Raw genomic sequence first — 15,950 nt, 5'->3', positions numbered from 1 at the left:
CATGTTTTAACGATATGTGATTCGACTTTTGGGTACATCACGAAAATCAAACAAATCACACCTACAGAGAGCACAGTCTGCACACATATATTAGGTGATATTATTATAGGTAAGACTAGTGTGTGTGCATTTAGATTGTGTTCATTCGCTGCATGAATCTGTTTATTAAAATCATTTAGAATTATCACAGAATTCAAGATATAGGGGTAGAAAAAGTATATATCTATATCATATCATATAGTTAATATCACACAGAGAGTGACGTTTTTTTTTTCCCCAAAAGTCAACATGATTACAAATGTGATATTGATTTTATACAACAGTTCAATAAACAAGTTGATATTAAGAGATTTATGTTTTAGACATCATATTTCCTGTTTCTGCTCTATTTCGCCAACAAAAATCAGCACTGTTTTGCGTCTCTGAGCAACATGACAGTGTTTGGTTTCTGAATGAATCGAGTGTTTAAATGATTCAGTTCAATCGCAATGACTCACTTATTAACAGTGACTTGCTGACACCTACTGGTGGTTTAATTTCACATTAAAAGTTACCTGTTCATTTTTAAACAAATAATTTCAAACATGAGTTTTCAATGTTTAATGATTAAAATATCAAAACATTATTTATGTATGTGTAACTGCAGGTTATAGTATTAAACAGTGTGTAAACACATCTAAATGCCTCTTCAGATGCAGCTTCTGTGTTTCCTCTGCATTGCACAGATAGATTTCATCTGCTTGGTAAAAGCCCAAATGCAAGAAATTGACTCAAAAGATGAGACTTCTAGAAAAAATGGCTTAAAGGTAAAAATGCCCATAAAACGTACTTAGAACTGAACACACAGAATATGAAGAATTGAAGAAAAAAATAATAATAATTCAGGAGTCAGCTGTCCACGGTAGTCCATAAGATACCAGCACAATAACACACTCACCAAAATATCATCTAATTATCCTCATCGAAGTCCCAGAAAATATAGAGATGTCATTTTTTGTTGTAAACCCCTAATTTGTTAATTTATATAATAATTTATTGATAATAATGAAGTTAATATAATGATTAACACAAAACAGATATGGATACTATGAAGAGGACGACTGGATTGTCAACAACACAGAACTCTTTAGTGATAGATAAAGACTATCAACTAAATACATTTTTCTCTAGGTTTAATAAAGGCAATATTTCAGATCAGAGTCTGACTATTATTAATTCAGTAGTACCTGAGTGTTCAGACAGATTTGATGTTACCTTTGAACAAGTGAGGAGGAAACCTATTTTCATAGCTGGTTTCATTTTATTTTTCATAGTTGGTTACATCTTAATAAACAGATGAGAAAGAAAACGCATGTGTATCTCAGGATCGGTTCTTTCCTTCTTAAAGTGAAAACAGACTAATAATAAACCGAAAAGGAAGCAATACCTCATTACTTTTGACTGATTAACATTTGTAACTTTAATTTATTAATTTAATTTATATTTACTTTTATATAGAGAAGACAATGAAGACTATTTTACATTTTATTATTTCTGTACAAACTTTTGATGATTCACTTCTTGTGAGTTGGGAAATATTTTTAGCACTTTCTCATGCATGTCTTTATGATTTATTTATTTTTCTTTATTATTTAAAAAAGTGTATTTTTGTTGTGAATGTCCCAGTTGGAGTACAGGTTTCAGATAAATCTTCATGTTATATATTTCGGATGCATTTGTGAGTTAATAAAAATGTAACTGCTTGTGGAAAATAGGTATAAAATATAATTATATCGATAAATCGATCTATATACTGCTGAATCAAATCGTAATTGTATCATAGTTTTTTTTTTAGGTATTGGCAAATATGGTATCTCTGGGTATGAGAATCGATATAATCTCATATCGCGATGAATCCTCTGATTTACACCCCTCGTATGTAATATCTTATAAAGAAAGTAGGGGAGGAGGAACTAGCTGATTATCAGCTTAAAGACATAACACCTGTTGTTATGAAGGCAAGAAAAAAGAGTTTGCATGTAAGCAAAATCACAGTCAGAGGTGGGTTCTTTGGGTCATATACTGAATATTTATAGTCTGTTCTTATGTTTTTATTTGCATCACTGAATTAAATTATATTTTAAAGTATATATTATATATTTATAAATAACCTCTGACACAGAGAAGAGTGAAAACTCCTCACATGACGGCTAAGTTACTGAACATCTGAACATAACGAACTAAATTCACATTGACGGACTTTCCTCTGTCTGTTCTGCAAAATATAAACATATGTATATTTATGCAAGTGTAAATATTGTGGAAATATCAATATTAATTGTGTCTAAGCAAAGGCATTCCTCCTGGAACAGAGCTAACGCGGGGTTGGACAGTACTTATTTCATACTCTGTGACAGCTTATTAAATGTAAAAATATTTTATTTAATGTATAAGCATGTTTTTGAGGGGGCACGAGTGGGGGGGGTCGTCATGTGACACACAGCAGACACAACAGCATATTGGCAAATTATTATTATGCATTTTTTTATTTTGTCATTTTTATTAGAAATCTGCACAGCAAAATCCCCAGTGTTAATTTAACAATCCCCAGAGTTAATTTAACACTCTGAGTGTGGACTCATATAAACACTGAAGCAGTGTTAAAAGTAACACTGAAGCAGAGTTGAAGTTAATGAGATAATTAAGAAGTTAATTGATTTATGATTGACCATTATTGAAGACACCTGATGTTAACAAGCAGAATCAAAAACGAGAAAATCACAATTTGTGTGTCACCATTATAGTGTTCAGTGTTTGCTTTAGTTGGGATCTTGGCTTGTAACTTTTTACTTTTAAAGTTTGTTTGTCAAACCAAGAGCAAACATCATCGCGTGTTGATGATTATGTTTTAATGTGATCGTTGTTTGACATGAATCACTGAACTCATTTACAGTCTTTTCTCAAAGTAAAACTTTCATTATTGATTGTCACAGCTTTGGTTCCACAATGAAAAAATCTGTATTTTCTGTACATTTTGTAGGTATCTCTTGCAAGTGATTCTGATTTTTTTTTATTAAAGAATTCTAATTTTAGGCACACACAGATAACAATAATCAGCGTATGAATCTCAACAACGGTGACAAACAACATATTCAGATCAACAGACCAACTCTGAACATCACAAAACTAGATACAAAAAAATGAACATAGAAACAGCAAAAATAAAATATAGTTAGAATAAAAAGTTAAAAAGACAGTTCAGCTCATAATTTATTCATGCCGCAATGCATGATGGGAGCCATGGATGAGTTTTTATTGGCTACAACATGCTTTTTTGATGGTCACCGTTGTTGTGATGCTCACGCTGATTCCTGATGTCTGTGTGTCCAAACAAAAGCTTACTTTTTTTTTACGTAGAACTAACTATTAAAAACATGTCATACTATGTCAGAAATGCTGGGTTGCTTAGTTTTCTTTTTCACTTAATATATGTATGCAGTAAAGAAACTTAAACTCAGGCATTCAGGTCACTCTATAACAAATAGCTCAAATCACAATCAATAGCACACATGATTGCCTTTGCTGTGGTCTGTCTGTATGAGATAATTCAGCCACCACAGACACACAATATCTAAAGTTAATAACTAAAGGGTCAAGATCCCAACTAAAGCAAACATTGACCACTATAATGGTGACACACAAATTGTGATTTTCTCAGTTGGTGATTCTGCTTGTTAACATCAGGTGTCTTCAATAATGCTCAATCATAACTCAATTAACTTCTTAATTATCTCATTAACTTCAACTCTGCTTCAGTGTTACTTTTAACACTGCTTTAGTGTTTATATGAGTCCACCCTCAAGAGTGTTAAATTAACACTGGGGATTTTGCTGTGTGGATTCTCACCTTCATAGATTATGTTAGATCAGTATTTTTCAACTGTGCGATATGGACTAAAAAAAACCTATCGTGATTTCTTTGATCAATTTTGCGATTGTGACACACACCGATATACTTTTATAGTCATAAATGCATTGAGGATTAATTTGAAACATATTTCCAAAAGAAAACCAATTAGAGCTTTATCAAAAAGTTGTAACGTCTCTAGAACAGACATAAGTATAAATGATCACTTTAGTAAAGATGTAACAAAATGTATAGACTTATGGCAAAAAAAAAAAAAAAAAAAAATTCACACTGTAATCGGTGTCTGCTTACAAGAACACATCTTAAAATATACACCTGCTTTTAATTCGTAATAAACATCCTTTTATTGTAAAGAAAATACCATGAGCTGCATAAAAACATGAAATATGAAAGCAAACAAATATTGTGAAGATATATTTTGTGTGTAGAAAAAAAAAAATTATATACAGAATGGCAGGAGATATGATCACACGATTGACGTGCTCTGACTCATAACACTCGCGCACGGTGAAGAAAACAGACAGTGCTCTTCAGATCACATAATTCACAGATATCAATTCTGTATAAAGAACATGTAAGAATAAATCTGTTTTCAGATTCAGGCCGGAGTGGGACTCATATTCAGCCCTGGAGTTTGATGCCTTAGAACGGCCCACTTTAGTTCACGACTGACGATATTAAAATAATGTAATTAAAACCTGTATATAAGTCTGCAATAGTGCACTGTTCTCTACAGTCTTGTAATTCATTGTATTTTTCTAGGGCAGTTCTCAACCTTTTTACCTCAGGACCCCCTGCTCTCAGAGTCAATAGTGCAAGGCCCCTCCCAACCTTTTCTATTCACAAAAACCTTTGTATTGTAGTGTAATTATTTTTCAATTCTGTGTAGAGAGGAGTGACTGCGAAAACAATTACACACAGGACGAAAAAAAAAAATCCTTGCTTTTTTGTGTCAGAATTAATCGTGCCTGGTGTGATTAGACCTATAGGGATCTATTGATTCAATTCAAAAGCATCATTGTGTCGATTTGATCTTTCTGTGCGTGTCTGTAGATTGTCTGGCTGTGTGTGTGTGTGTGTGTGTGTGTGTGTGTGTGTGTGTATGTAGATGATCTGACTGTGTGTGTCTGTAAATTGTCTGGCTGTGTGTGTCTGTAGATGATGTATCTGTGTGTGTGTGTGTGTGTGTGTGTGTGTGTGTGTGTGTGTCTGTAGATGATGTATCTGTGTGTGTGTGTGTGTGTGTGTCTGTAGATGATGTATCTGTGTGTGTGTGTGTGTGTGTGTGTGTGTCTGTAGATGATGTATCTGTGTCTGTGTGTGTCTGTAGGTTGTCTGGCTGTATGGTGTCAGAGGAAGGCTGTGGTTATTTGTCTTCAGCTCTGAGTTCAAACCCCTCACACCTGAGAGAGCTAGATCTGAGCTACAATCACCCAGGACCATCAGGAGTACAGCTGCTCAAACACAGATTGGAGGATTCAAACTATACACTGAAGACACTCAGGTATGTTAAACACTAACGCCTGTTTCACACATACTCCGTCTGCAGTGCATATGCATTGCATATTTTTTTACACACCCATGATAACGGATTCCAGCGTTCATACTGAACGAGGGTGCGGTCTGTCAGTGTGTTCAAAGAGCAGTGCATCTGCAGCAGTGTAGCGATTGTTAGTGTAACGGAGGCCAGCGAGTAGTGCTGTGCAGGTAAACCTCCCCGATCTCAAGAGACGCACTAGCGACAGACGCTAGTGGCTGTAGCCATTTAGCCTCCTTGTTAGTGCGTCCCATGACAGAAGACCCGGGTTTGAGCCCCGCTCAGAGCGAGTGTGAGGAGCGTCAGAGAGAACCCGGGAGAGAGGGGTTAAATTAACACACCAAGTCTATTTTTGCTGTGCTGCAGGCAATGAATCAAAGTGACAGTGCATTGTTCGCGGTAAAAATGAACATGGATTGACATGGAAACGCAGTCATTTCACAATAAATGTGTATTAATTAAAGCCTACTGTGCTTCACACTCAACACATGGGTTTTTGGCTAGGTTTAACACAAGAAAAAGAGCAACTTTAGATAAACAAGGCAACATAATATGTTTTATGGAAGCAGAAAAACAAAGTTCATTAAGTCGACTGTTTCTGTCTGTGGTGTTTTAATTTTAAATATTTGTGATATCCTAACAAAAAAAGTAGGCTACAATATTAAGTTAAAATGTGTTGCCGCTTGCTTGAGCAGCTTATTATACAAACCTAGAAGTCAAATGCATGAATAATATGTTGTTTATATTTATTGAGTTTAAACTGATGTCTGATTATGAAAGATTGTTTCTGTTCTGTGATAAAAGAGTCACAAATTTGAAATATAAAAACAATGTGTCAGCACCACATACATGACGCACACGGGCTGCATACACACTGCATATGGATTATATGTGAAACAGGCGTAATACTGACATACTGAATGTGTGTGTGTGTGTGTGTGTTTGTGTGTGTGTGTGTGATGATGCAGATCTGCAATAATGTGTGTTTGTGTGTTTGTAGTGTGGATCATGGAAGAGAGATCAGGATGAGAGCAGGACTACGAAAGTGTAGGTCTACACACACACACACACACACACACACACACACACGGAATCAATAAGCAGAATCGGAATCGATAAAATTCAATATTCGATATAATTCAATTAAAAAAACGATACTCAACCCTACTGATGACTGCTTTTGTTCTTCAGGGTCAAATTTATGTAAATATATTTTACACCAATATAATTTGGGCCATTAATTTGTGAATATTTCTGAAAATATTTTTTTTTAAACCAATTATAAAAACATTTTGACCTCTATATTTCAGTCCAAGAAAGTTAATTTTCTTGAAATTGGCCGCTGTGTTCACGCTCTCAACAAACACGTCTGTGATTGGCTACAGTGATCAGCGGAAACACACTGTAAATAGAAAGTGTTGATGATCTTCACAAACACACAGACATCTTCAGTGTTGTGTTGTTCTTGATGTTTCTCTCTTCTTGTGTTCAGATGCCTGTGATCTCACACTGGACCCAAACACAGCACACTCTCGACTCGTTCTGTCTGATGGGAACAAGAAGATCAGACGCGTGTTTGATCGTCAGCCGTATCCTGATCATCCAGAGAGATTTGATGATGTTCCTCAGGTTCTGAGTGTTGAGAGTCTGACTGGACGCTGTTACTGGGAGACTGAATGGAGCGGATCTGCTGTTATATCAGTGTCATATAAAGGAATCAACAGGAAAGGAGGATGGAGTGATGACTGTGTGTTTGGAAACAATGACAAATCCTGGAGTCTGGAGTGCTTTGATGACGAATTCACTGTCTGTCACAATAATAACAGAACTGTTATTCCTGCTGTCCATTCATCCTGTAATATAGTAAGAGTGTATTATAAGAGAGTAGGAGTGTATGTGGACGTGTCTGCTGGTGTTCTGTCCTTCTACAGCGTCTCTGACACACACACACACACACACATACACACAATCAACACCACATTCACTGAACCCCTTTACGCTGGATTTGGAGTTAATAATAACTCCTCAGTGTCTCTGTGCGATATTAAAACATAGAGAGACTCTTTCTGATGTTAACTTCCACACAAACTCATCAAACCTCTATGAGGGGCCGTACAAGCCATAATTCATTCTGGCACTCTCACACATGTACATTCTCCATTCGCATACATACATAAATACGGCCCTATATAAATCTCACATCATTACATTTCTATTCATTTTTCATTAGTTTTTGATCGTCATACAGAAGTTATGAATCTAGATCAGACTCATACTGTTCTGAATCTTTAATAAACAGAGTAATATGTGTGCTTTAATATTTCTATTGTAAACTGCTCATCAAATGTAATAAAAGTCCATGAGTGACTCATTTGATCCTGAACTGGTTTCTGAATCCTGATGTGAACTGATGACAGTATGAATAATCATCAATGTGATTGAGATCAGAGGCTGAATTGACTCTGAATGAATCTGTCTCCTGATCGTCTGCTTTATTTTTCTGTCTGCGCTGATTTAACACTCGATTCACTGAATGAATTGTGTCCAAACACTCACAGTATCGCTGCTGAACACAGTTGATCTGGCTCTAATTCAGTCTTTCAGGAGCTTCAGAGCTTCAATCTGCTGCTGGATCACTAGAACATCTTCATCAGCATCTCTTCTTCTGAAATGATGCTCTTTTCTGCTTTATTATTTCTCCACCAGCACAAGAAGAGAAAGTTACTCATTAACATCACAGAAGTCCTCTGAGCGTTAACTGGTTTCAATATTCCATGAACAGGTGTGTGTCGGTGAAGAGCTTCAGTTCTCTCACACTGTGATGCTAGTTCTACTGAGAGAACAAGTGTTAGACTCGAACCTTCCTCTAATCTCGTCACCAGTGGTACATCTCAGCCTTAACTGAAGCTTTTACACTTCCTCTCAGTTCCCTGAAGATCCTAACATACTTCTCTACAGCTGACAGTCTCCTCTAGTGACCAACACTGGAACACAGTCCAGTAATTCCAGCACACTACAGATTCACACAGATGATGACAATCACAGGAGCATTACAGACACCGATCAAGAAGATTGATCTGCAGTCACACACACACACACACACACACACACACACACACACACACACACAAACACACAGCTCACAGCAGACAGAATACACACACACACACCCAGGGCCCTCACTACTGGGTGAAAGGTGGTAATGATTATAGCCCCCCCCCCCCCCCCCCCCCCCCGGTGATCTCAACCGTCTGGGTGAGATCAGCCTAAAAAGATGCTCAGTTGACAGGCCACTACTGCTTGTGTTCACAAAAGCTTATCATTTTCACGTGTTTTAAGCCTTGCCACTGGTCGATTTAAACATTCAAAAGAGTTTAAAGCATTGAAACACAAGACGCGGAAAAGCTGAACTGAGAAGCTGGTTACTCGCGCAGATGGGATTTTTTAACTGGGGGGGACCAAGCTGTCCAGCAGTCAAATTTTTTCAGTCCAGAGAAATCACCAGCTCAGTCATAGATGATAGTACAATTGCATCTAAAAAAAAATTCAATATCATAGAAAATGTCTTTATTTTTTGTAACTTAATTCAAAAAAGCAAACTTTCTTATATTGTAGATTCATTGCACACAAACTGGAATATTTCAATATATTTTGTTTTAATTCTGATGGTTAAGACGTACAGCTTAGAAAATAAAAAAATCAGTATCTCACAAATTTGAATATTCTATTTTGAGCTTGATTAGTTTGATTAATTTTGAGTATAAATACTGGTACCTCTTGGGATAGTTCAGAACATGCAACCACAATTATGGGAAAGACTAGTGACCTGACAGTTGTCCAGAAGACAATCATCAACACCCTTCACAAGGAGAGTAACACAAAGAAGGTCATTGCTGAAAGAGCTGTAATAAAATTCCTAGAACCAAGCCACTCCTGAACCAGAGAATAACGTCTGAAACATTTCACCTGGGGTAAGAAGAAAAAGAACTGGACTGTTGCTCAGTGGTCCACAAACCATATGGACTGTGCTTGATTGGCCAGCCAACTCACCGGACCTGAACCTCACAGAGTATCTATGGGGTATTGTGAAGAGGAAGAGAAGTAACATCTGACAAACAATACAGAGCAGCTGAAGACCGCTATCAAAGCAACCTGGGCTTCAGTAACACCCCAGCAGTGCCACAGACTGATCACCTCCATGCCACACCGCATTGAAGCCCTAACCAAGTATTGAGTGCATAATAGGCTATATGCACACGGAGGTGATGACGTACTTCCGCTAAAATCTCAGCCTGCTAAGCCATTTCCGCTAGCGCTGAGGCGATTGTTTACAAACCGATATAACAGCAACTACAATATGACTAGTAAGAAAACGTTCAAATTTCAGCTAACCATCTACAGTACAGCCGAGCAATGCTGTGTGCCTCTGTGTCAAAGCTTTGAGCAAGTACAACAGTTTACTCTTTTTAATGGCTTGTAGCTATCCGGAGGAACAAATTCAGTTACTCCCCATACCCAATTATGTAGCCGACATTTTAACAAGGAGGATGTTCATGAGCCCGTATCAGAGACGGGGAGGCGGCTATTAAACAAGGGAGCTGTCCCAGCACTGTTTGAGTGGAACAATTTCACCCTTCCACCTTCACGACCGGGAGTGTGGGAGAGGAGAGAGCGTCCGCCTGCGATGTCGGAGGATGACGGCGACTCAAGGCCAAGTTATACTTCTTTTTTATTTTATTTTATTTATTTATTTATTTTTATTCAGTATTAACAATACAATACAACAACATCTGTTTATGCCAGGGCTGATACACAAAATACACTACTAAAACAGACATACAAGACAAACAATAACCACAAAATAAAATAGAAATAGAAATAAAAATAAAACGAGACCAAATTACATAAAAGGATGCAAATTAAACATATTTAGAGAGTACAAGATCGGTCTTAATAGCCTTTCTATTTTTAAGACCTTTAACAGTGGTGTGATATTGTTTTAGCTTTGCTAAAAGGTGTTCAAAATTTGGTTTGGACTCTGCCCATTTCTTCTTATGAATATGGAATTTTCCTAAGACTAACAACAATTGGACAAAAAAAGAAAAATCCTTATCTGTTTCACCATCTTCAAAGTAAATAAACACATCCTTCCCCCTCAATGTTAAAGTTTGTCCAGTTTTACGTCTTACATAGTTTTCTTTGCTGGGTATATTCTATGTACAATTTTATAAGACATCTCCTTTACTTTATTATTTAAGAGGAACTTGTCCCCAATTCTTTCCCATTTGATTTCTTCAAACTGAGAAGCCCAAAAGGATCTTGCTGCAGGAAGCGTTTTAGTGTGCATTAGATTCCTAATGTATTTGTTTGGGCATTTTTTGGTAGTGATGTCAATGTCGCCAAGAAAGATTCCTTGTGTAGTCAAATAACTGCCACTTACAGTTGAGTTATATTTTAAAATCTGAATGATATTTCTTGGCACAGCATCAAAAACGATAGCATACTCCTTAGGGGAGACAGGAAATTTTGCTTTTGAAAGAAACTCGTTGTATGTTAGTACTTGACCTTCTGTGTTCATGAGTTGTTCAACTAATAGAATGTTATTATCTACCCATCTTTGGTAATATATAGATTTATTTTTCTATTGAATATTCCTGTTGTTCCAAATATAACAGTTTGTGGGAGAAAAATTGTGCTTGTAGACCATTTTCCCGGCTAACAGGGCATGCTTGTGAAAGTTGGCCAACTTCACAGGTAACTTCTCAATTTTAAAGTCACATTTCAACAACAAGTTTAATCCTCCCAGTGAATCACAAATCTGTTTGGGAAAGCTGTTCCAAATGCTCTCTGTTTCCTTAATTAAATTATTTAACCATCTCACCAAAAAGGAATTACTTAAGGTTTCAAAAGTCAAAACCTCAAGACCACCATCTTTCCTTAAATTACATAAAATATCTTTCCGTAAATAATGGGATCTATTCCTCCAAATGAAATTAAATAAGATCTTATCAAGTTTTTTATATACACTAGCTGGCATTCCCATGGATAAAGATAGACGGCACGTGATATCCCTTCTGCCTTACACAATAAAACTCTGCCATTCAGTGACAAGTCCCTCATCAACCATATATTAAATCGTTTCCTTATTTTCTCTACTATGGGGTCAAAATTAAGATTACAACTCCTTTTTTCATTTTTATCAATGATAACCCCCAAGTATGTTATTGTATTTTTAACAGGAATAACACTTATGACTGATAAGTCACATTCCTTTAGTGACAACAAGGCAGATTTATTTAGATTCATTCTTAAACCCGAGAATTCAGAGAATTTTGTGATAAAATCAATTGCTTTGATAACCTGGTTTTTATTATGGAGAAATAATGCCGTGTAATCCGCTAACTGTGAAATTTTAAATTCTGTACCTAATGTCAATATACCTTGGAACGGGGCATTTTTAATATGTCTGGCCATGATTTGTGTAACAAGGATAAAAAGAAAAGGGCTAAGGGGACATCCTTGTCGTATTCCACGACCTACCTCAAATCTAGGAGTTGTGCCATGAGCAAGTTTAACTGAGCTGTTACATCCTCTGTATAGAGTTTGAATAGCCTTTAAAAACTGTTCTCCAAAACCAAAGCATTTGATCGTTTTTAACATAAATTGATGACTGTGTCAAATGCTTTATAAAAATCAACAAATAGGACAAAACTATCATCTACTATGTATTCATTATAATCAATCATATCCAAAATCAAACGTATATTATTACCTATATTTCGGCCTGGCATAAAGCCTGATTGTTCTTCATCAATTATATCATCTAACCCTGATTTTAATCTTTTAGCAAAAATTAGAGCAAATATTTTAGCATCATTATTCAATAAACTAATTGGTCTCCAATTTTCAATACTTAATTTATCTTTGTTTGGTTTGGGTATCAATTTAATAAGTCCTTGTCGCATAGTTGGTGGGAGTTCCCCTTTCTTAATGGCTTCTATATAAACTTTAACTAAAAAAGGAGCTAAGAATTGGTCAAAAACCTTGTAAAATTCACTTATTAACCCATCATTCCCTGGCGATTTATTTTCTTTTAGAGAGGCAATAAATTTTTGCACTTCTGATAAACAAATCTCTCTGTCACAAACCAATTTAAAGCCATCGTCAATGACATCAATATAATTTTGTTTACTTTTTAGGAAGAGATACATATTTTTTGCATTTTCGATATCAGTAGAGTACAAACTTTGATAGAAATCAGCGAATTATTTTGATATCTGGATCTTATCATCACAGACAACAACATCATTGATTTTTAATTTACTTAAGGATGATACTTCAAAGTTTCTTTTTTCTAGATTAAAGAAATATTTAGTGCATTTTTCCCCTTTTTCAAGCCATTTCCTCCTAGATCTGACAAAAGCCCCTTTAGCTTTGTCTTCATACATCTTGTCCAATTTAAGCTGTAAACAAGTTAGTTCTGTAAATTCACATCCAGTTAAATTAACTTTCTCTGATAACTTTATTATTCTAGTGATAACTCTGGATTCTTCCTCTCTCTTGTCTTTGGCTATTTTCTTCCCTAGTTTTATAGCTTACTTACGAACTTTTCATCAGCTCCCAGCAGCTTCCAAAGTTGTTATCAAGACTAGCTTTTCTCCAATATTTTCCAATTATCACGGCGGCATCATCCTTAAATTGTTTATTTTGTAATAGCATTTGGTTTAGTTTCCAATAATCTCTGTTTGGTTTGCAACTGACTATTATTAAATCTATCTTTATATAAATGGCTTGGTGATCTGTGAGAACAGTAGGTTCTATATGAACTGAAACCGTCTTGTCATCGATCTCCGAAGAAATCAACCAGAAATCTATACGGGACTTCTGTGACCTATCTTTATTACTCCAAGTATATATGCTTTTGTTGGGATTTTTGTGTCTCCAGATATCAACAAGACTCATCCTTTGACATACATTCTCCAACTCATCTGAAGAACTATTTCTTGGAGGCCATCTATCCAGATTTCCATCCATAACGGTATTAAAATCACCTCCCCATATAATCTTGGCAGTAGGAAAAGTTGTAATCAGCTGGTTAATTATATTTTCTATTGTTGTAAATAATAGCTTGTTGTCTTTTTTGTTGTTACACGCATATATGTTTACAATAATGAATTGGGAATGATCTATGTTTATGATAAATGTTTAATAATGTGCCCTTTAAAGTTTCCCTGTAAAATAGCGACCCCTGCTGACCGGTTACTCCCAAATTAAAACCATATTTTTTTCCCCCATTGACTCTCCCAAAAAGAAATATCTGATTTATTAGCATGAGTCTCCTGTATAAAATACAAATCAGCACCTTTGTTTTGAAAAAATAAAAATAAACATTTCCTTTTCAATTGGTCTCTAGCACCTCTGGCATTTACAGATAAAACAGATACAGACATAAAAACTCAGAACAAATAACGTTAACTGTATGAACTTAGCAAAAACTGCAGAGATAACTGCTCTAATGTAATCATTAGCTGCCTCAATGCCCTTTATTACACATGTGAGGTTACCTTAAGAAATGGTTGCACTCAGGGGCGGATTTAGACATTTTGGGGCCCAAGGCAAACACAGACATGGGGCCCTCTACATCTCTTGTTTCCCTCCTTTTGTCAATCCTTATTTTTATTTATTTTTTAAAAGCCCTACTTGTTACTTCTCTTCAGCAATCTTCACACAGCAATGATGTATAGACATCTGGAGTTGTATCTGTAAGAAAAAAAGAAGAAAAATAAAAAAACACAGAACAACATTCTGTTTAACAGATGTATCCTCTGTAAAATTGTATTTACATAAAATTTTCTCTGTACAATAATATGTATTGTCTATTTACACAGGGAAGAGCTGTCATTGGTTGTCATTTACCTTGGTTGTTCTGATAGTATCTTCTATATGGATCTGCTTGCTGCTACATGTTGTTTTTGGACTTCTGTCTTGTGTTACTAAAGTGAGAAGAAACACACAAGACAATAAGTGATCAATTATGGAGACATAATTTTAGTAAAAATAACTTACCTTTTAAAATGTTTACCTTTTTTCTTTCACTGACTTTCTCCTGCTCTCCCTTTTTTCTGACCATTTCTTCATTTCCCTTGTCTCTGTTTTTGCATCTTTCTCGTCTTCTCTCTTTGGTCTTTGCCTATATTTTTCTTCTTCTCCCTTTGCTCTTTGCCTGTCTTTTTCTTCTTCTCCCTTTGGTCTTTGCCTGTCTTTTTCTTCTTCTCCCTTTTCTCTTTGCCTGTCTTTTTCTTCTTCTCCCTTTGCTCTTTGCCTGTCTTTTTCTTCTTCTCCCTTTGCTCTTTGCCTGTCTTTTTCTTCTTCTCTCTTTGCTCTTTGCCTGTCTTTTTCTTCTTCTCCCTTTGCTCTTTGCCTGTCTTTTTCTTCTTCTCCCTTTTCTCTTTGCCTGTCTTTTTCTTCTTCTCCCTTTGCTCTTTGCCTGTCTTTTTCTTCTTCTCTCTTTGGTCTTTGCCTGTCTTTTTCTTCTTCTCCCTTTTCTCTTTGCCTGTCTTTTTCTTCTTCTCCTTTTTCTCTTTGCCTGTCTTTTTCTTCTTCTCCCTTTGGTCTTTGCCTGTCTTTTTCTTCTTCTCCCTTTTCTCTTTGCCTGTCTTTTTCTTCTTCTCCCTTTTCTCTTTGCCTGTCTTTTTCTTCTTCTCCCTTTGGTCTTTGCCTGTCTTTTTCTTCTTCTCTCTTTGGTCTTTGCCTGTCTTTTTCTTCTTCTCCCTTTTCTCTTTGCCTGTCTTTTTCTTCTTCTCCCTTTTCTCTTTGCCTGTCTTTTTCTTCTTCTCCCTTTGGTCTTTGCCTGTCTTTTTCTTCTTCTCCCTTTGCTCTTTGCCTGTCTTTTTCTTCTTCTCCCTTTGCTCTTTGCCTGTCTTTTTCTTCTTCTCCCTTTGCTCTTTGCCTGTCTTTTTATTCTTCTCCCTTTTCTCTTTGCCTGTCTTTTTCTTCTTCTCCCTTTGGTCTTTGCCTGTCTTTTTCTTCTTCTCCCTTTGCTCTTTGCCTGTCTTTTTCTTCTTCTCCCTTTGGTCTTTGCCTGTCTTTTTCTTCTTCTCCCTTTGCTCTTTGCCTGTCTTTTTCGTCTTCTCTCTTTGGTCTTTGCCTGTCTTTTTCTTCTTCTCTCTTTGGTCTTTGCCTGTCTTTTTCTTGTTCTCTCTTTGGTCTGTGTGTGAGTGAGTGTCTGTATAGTCATGTCTAAAGCACTATAAACTGACCTTACGAGCTTTGGCCTCAGCAAATCTTGCTATCACTGATTCCATATCAAGTGACTTCCTGACTTCCTGCTCGATGGAGAGAACAGCTAGAGTAGACAGCCTGTCCTGTGACATAGTTGATCTGAGGCACATTTTGATTAGTTTCAGTGATGAGAAACTTCTCTCACCCGAAGCTACTGTAACAGGGAGAGTGAGGAGGAGTCTGAAAGCTATACTCAAATTTGGATATATGTCAAGTAAATTCTCTT

General features: G+C 36.2%; 1 protein-coding gene across 10 annotated transcripts in view; it reads left to right on the top strand.

The window, feature by feature from the left end:
* LOC113101206 (NACHT, LRR and PYD domains-containing protein 12-like) overlaps nucleotides 1-7,826 on the top strand; it is a 37,236-nt gene extending 29,410 nt beyond the window's left edge. For all 10 annotated transcript variants that reach the window (XM_026265598.1, XM_026265597.1, XM_026265605.1 and 7 more), the window contains 3 exons: nucleotides 5,237-5,410; nucleotides 6,444-6,490; nucleotides 6,936-7,826. In XM_026265598.1, the coding sequence (XP_026121383.1) occupies nucleotides 5,237-5,410; nucleotides 6,444-6,490; nucleotides 6,936-7,498 (784 nt within the window). In that variant the 3' untranslated portion in view covers nucleotides 7,499-7,826. The remainder of the gene's footprint in view (nucleotides 1-5,236; nucleotides 5,411-6,443; nucleotides 6,491-6,935) is intronic.
* The last annotated feature ends 8,124 nt before the right edge of the window (nucleotides 7,827-15,950 follow it).

This window comes from Carassius auratus, unplaced genomic scaffold (genome assembly GCF_003368295.1).
Source record: "Carassius auratus strain Wakin unplaced genomic scaffold, ASM336829v1 scaf_tig00217574, whole genome shotgun sequence".
Classification (NCBI taxonomy): Eukaryota; Metazoa; Chordata; class Actinopteri; order Cypriniformes; family Cyprinidae; genus Carassius; species Carassius auratus.
Note: the sequence above shows the minus strand (reverse complement) of the source record. Positions and strands in the feature narration are given on the sequence as shown.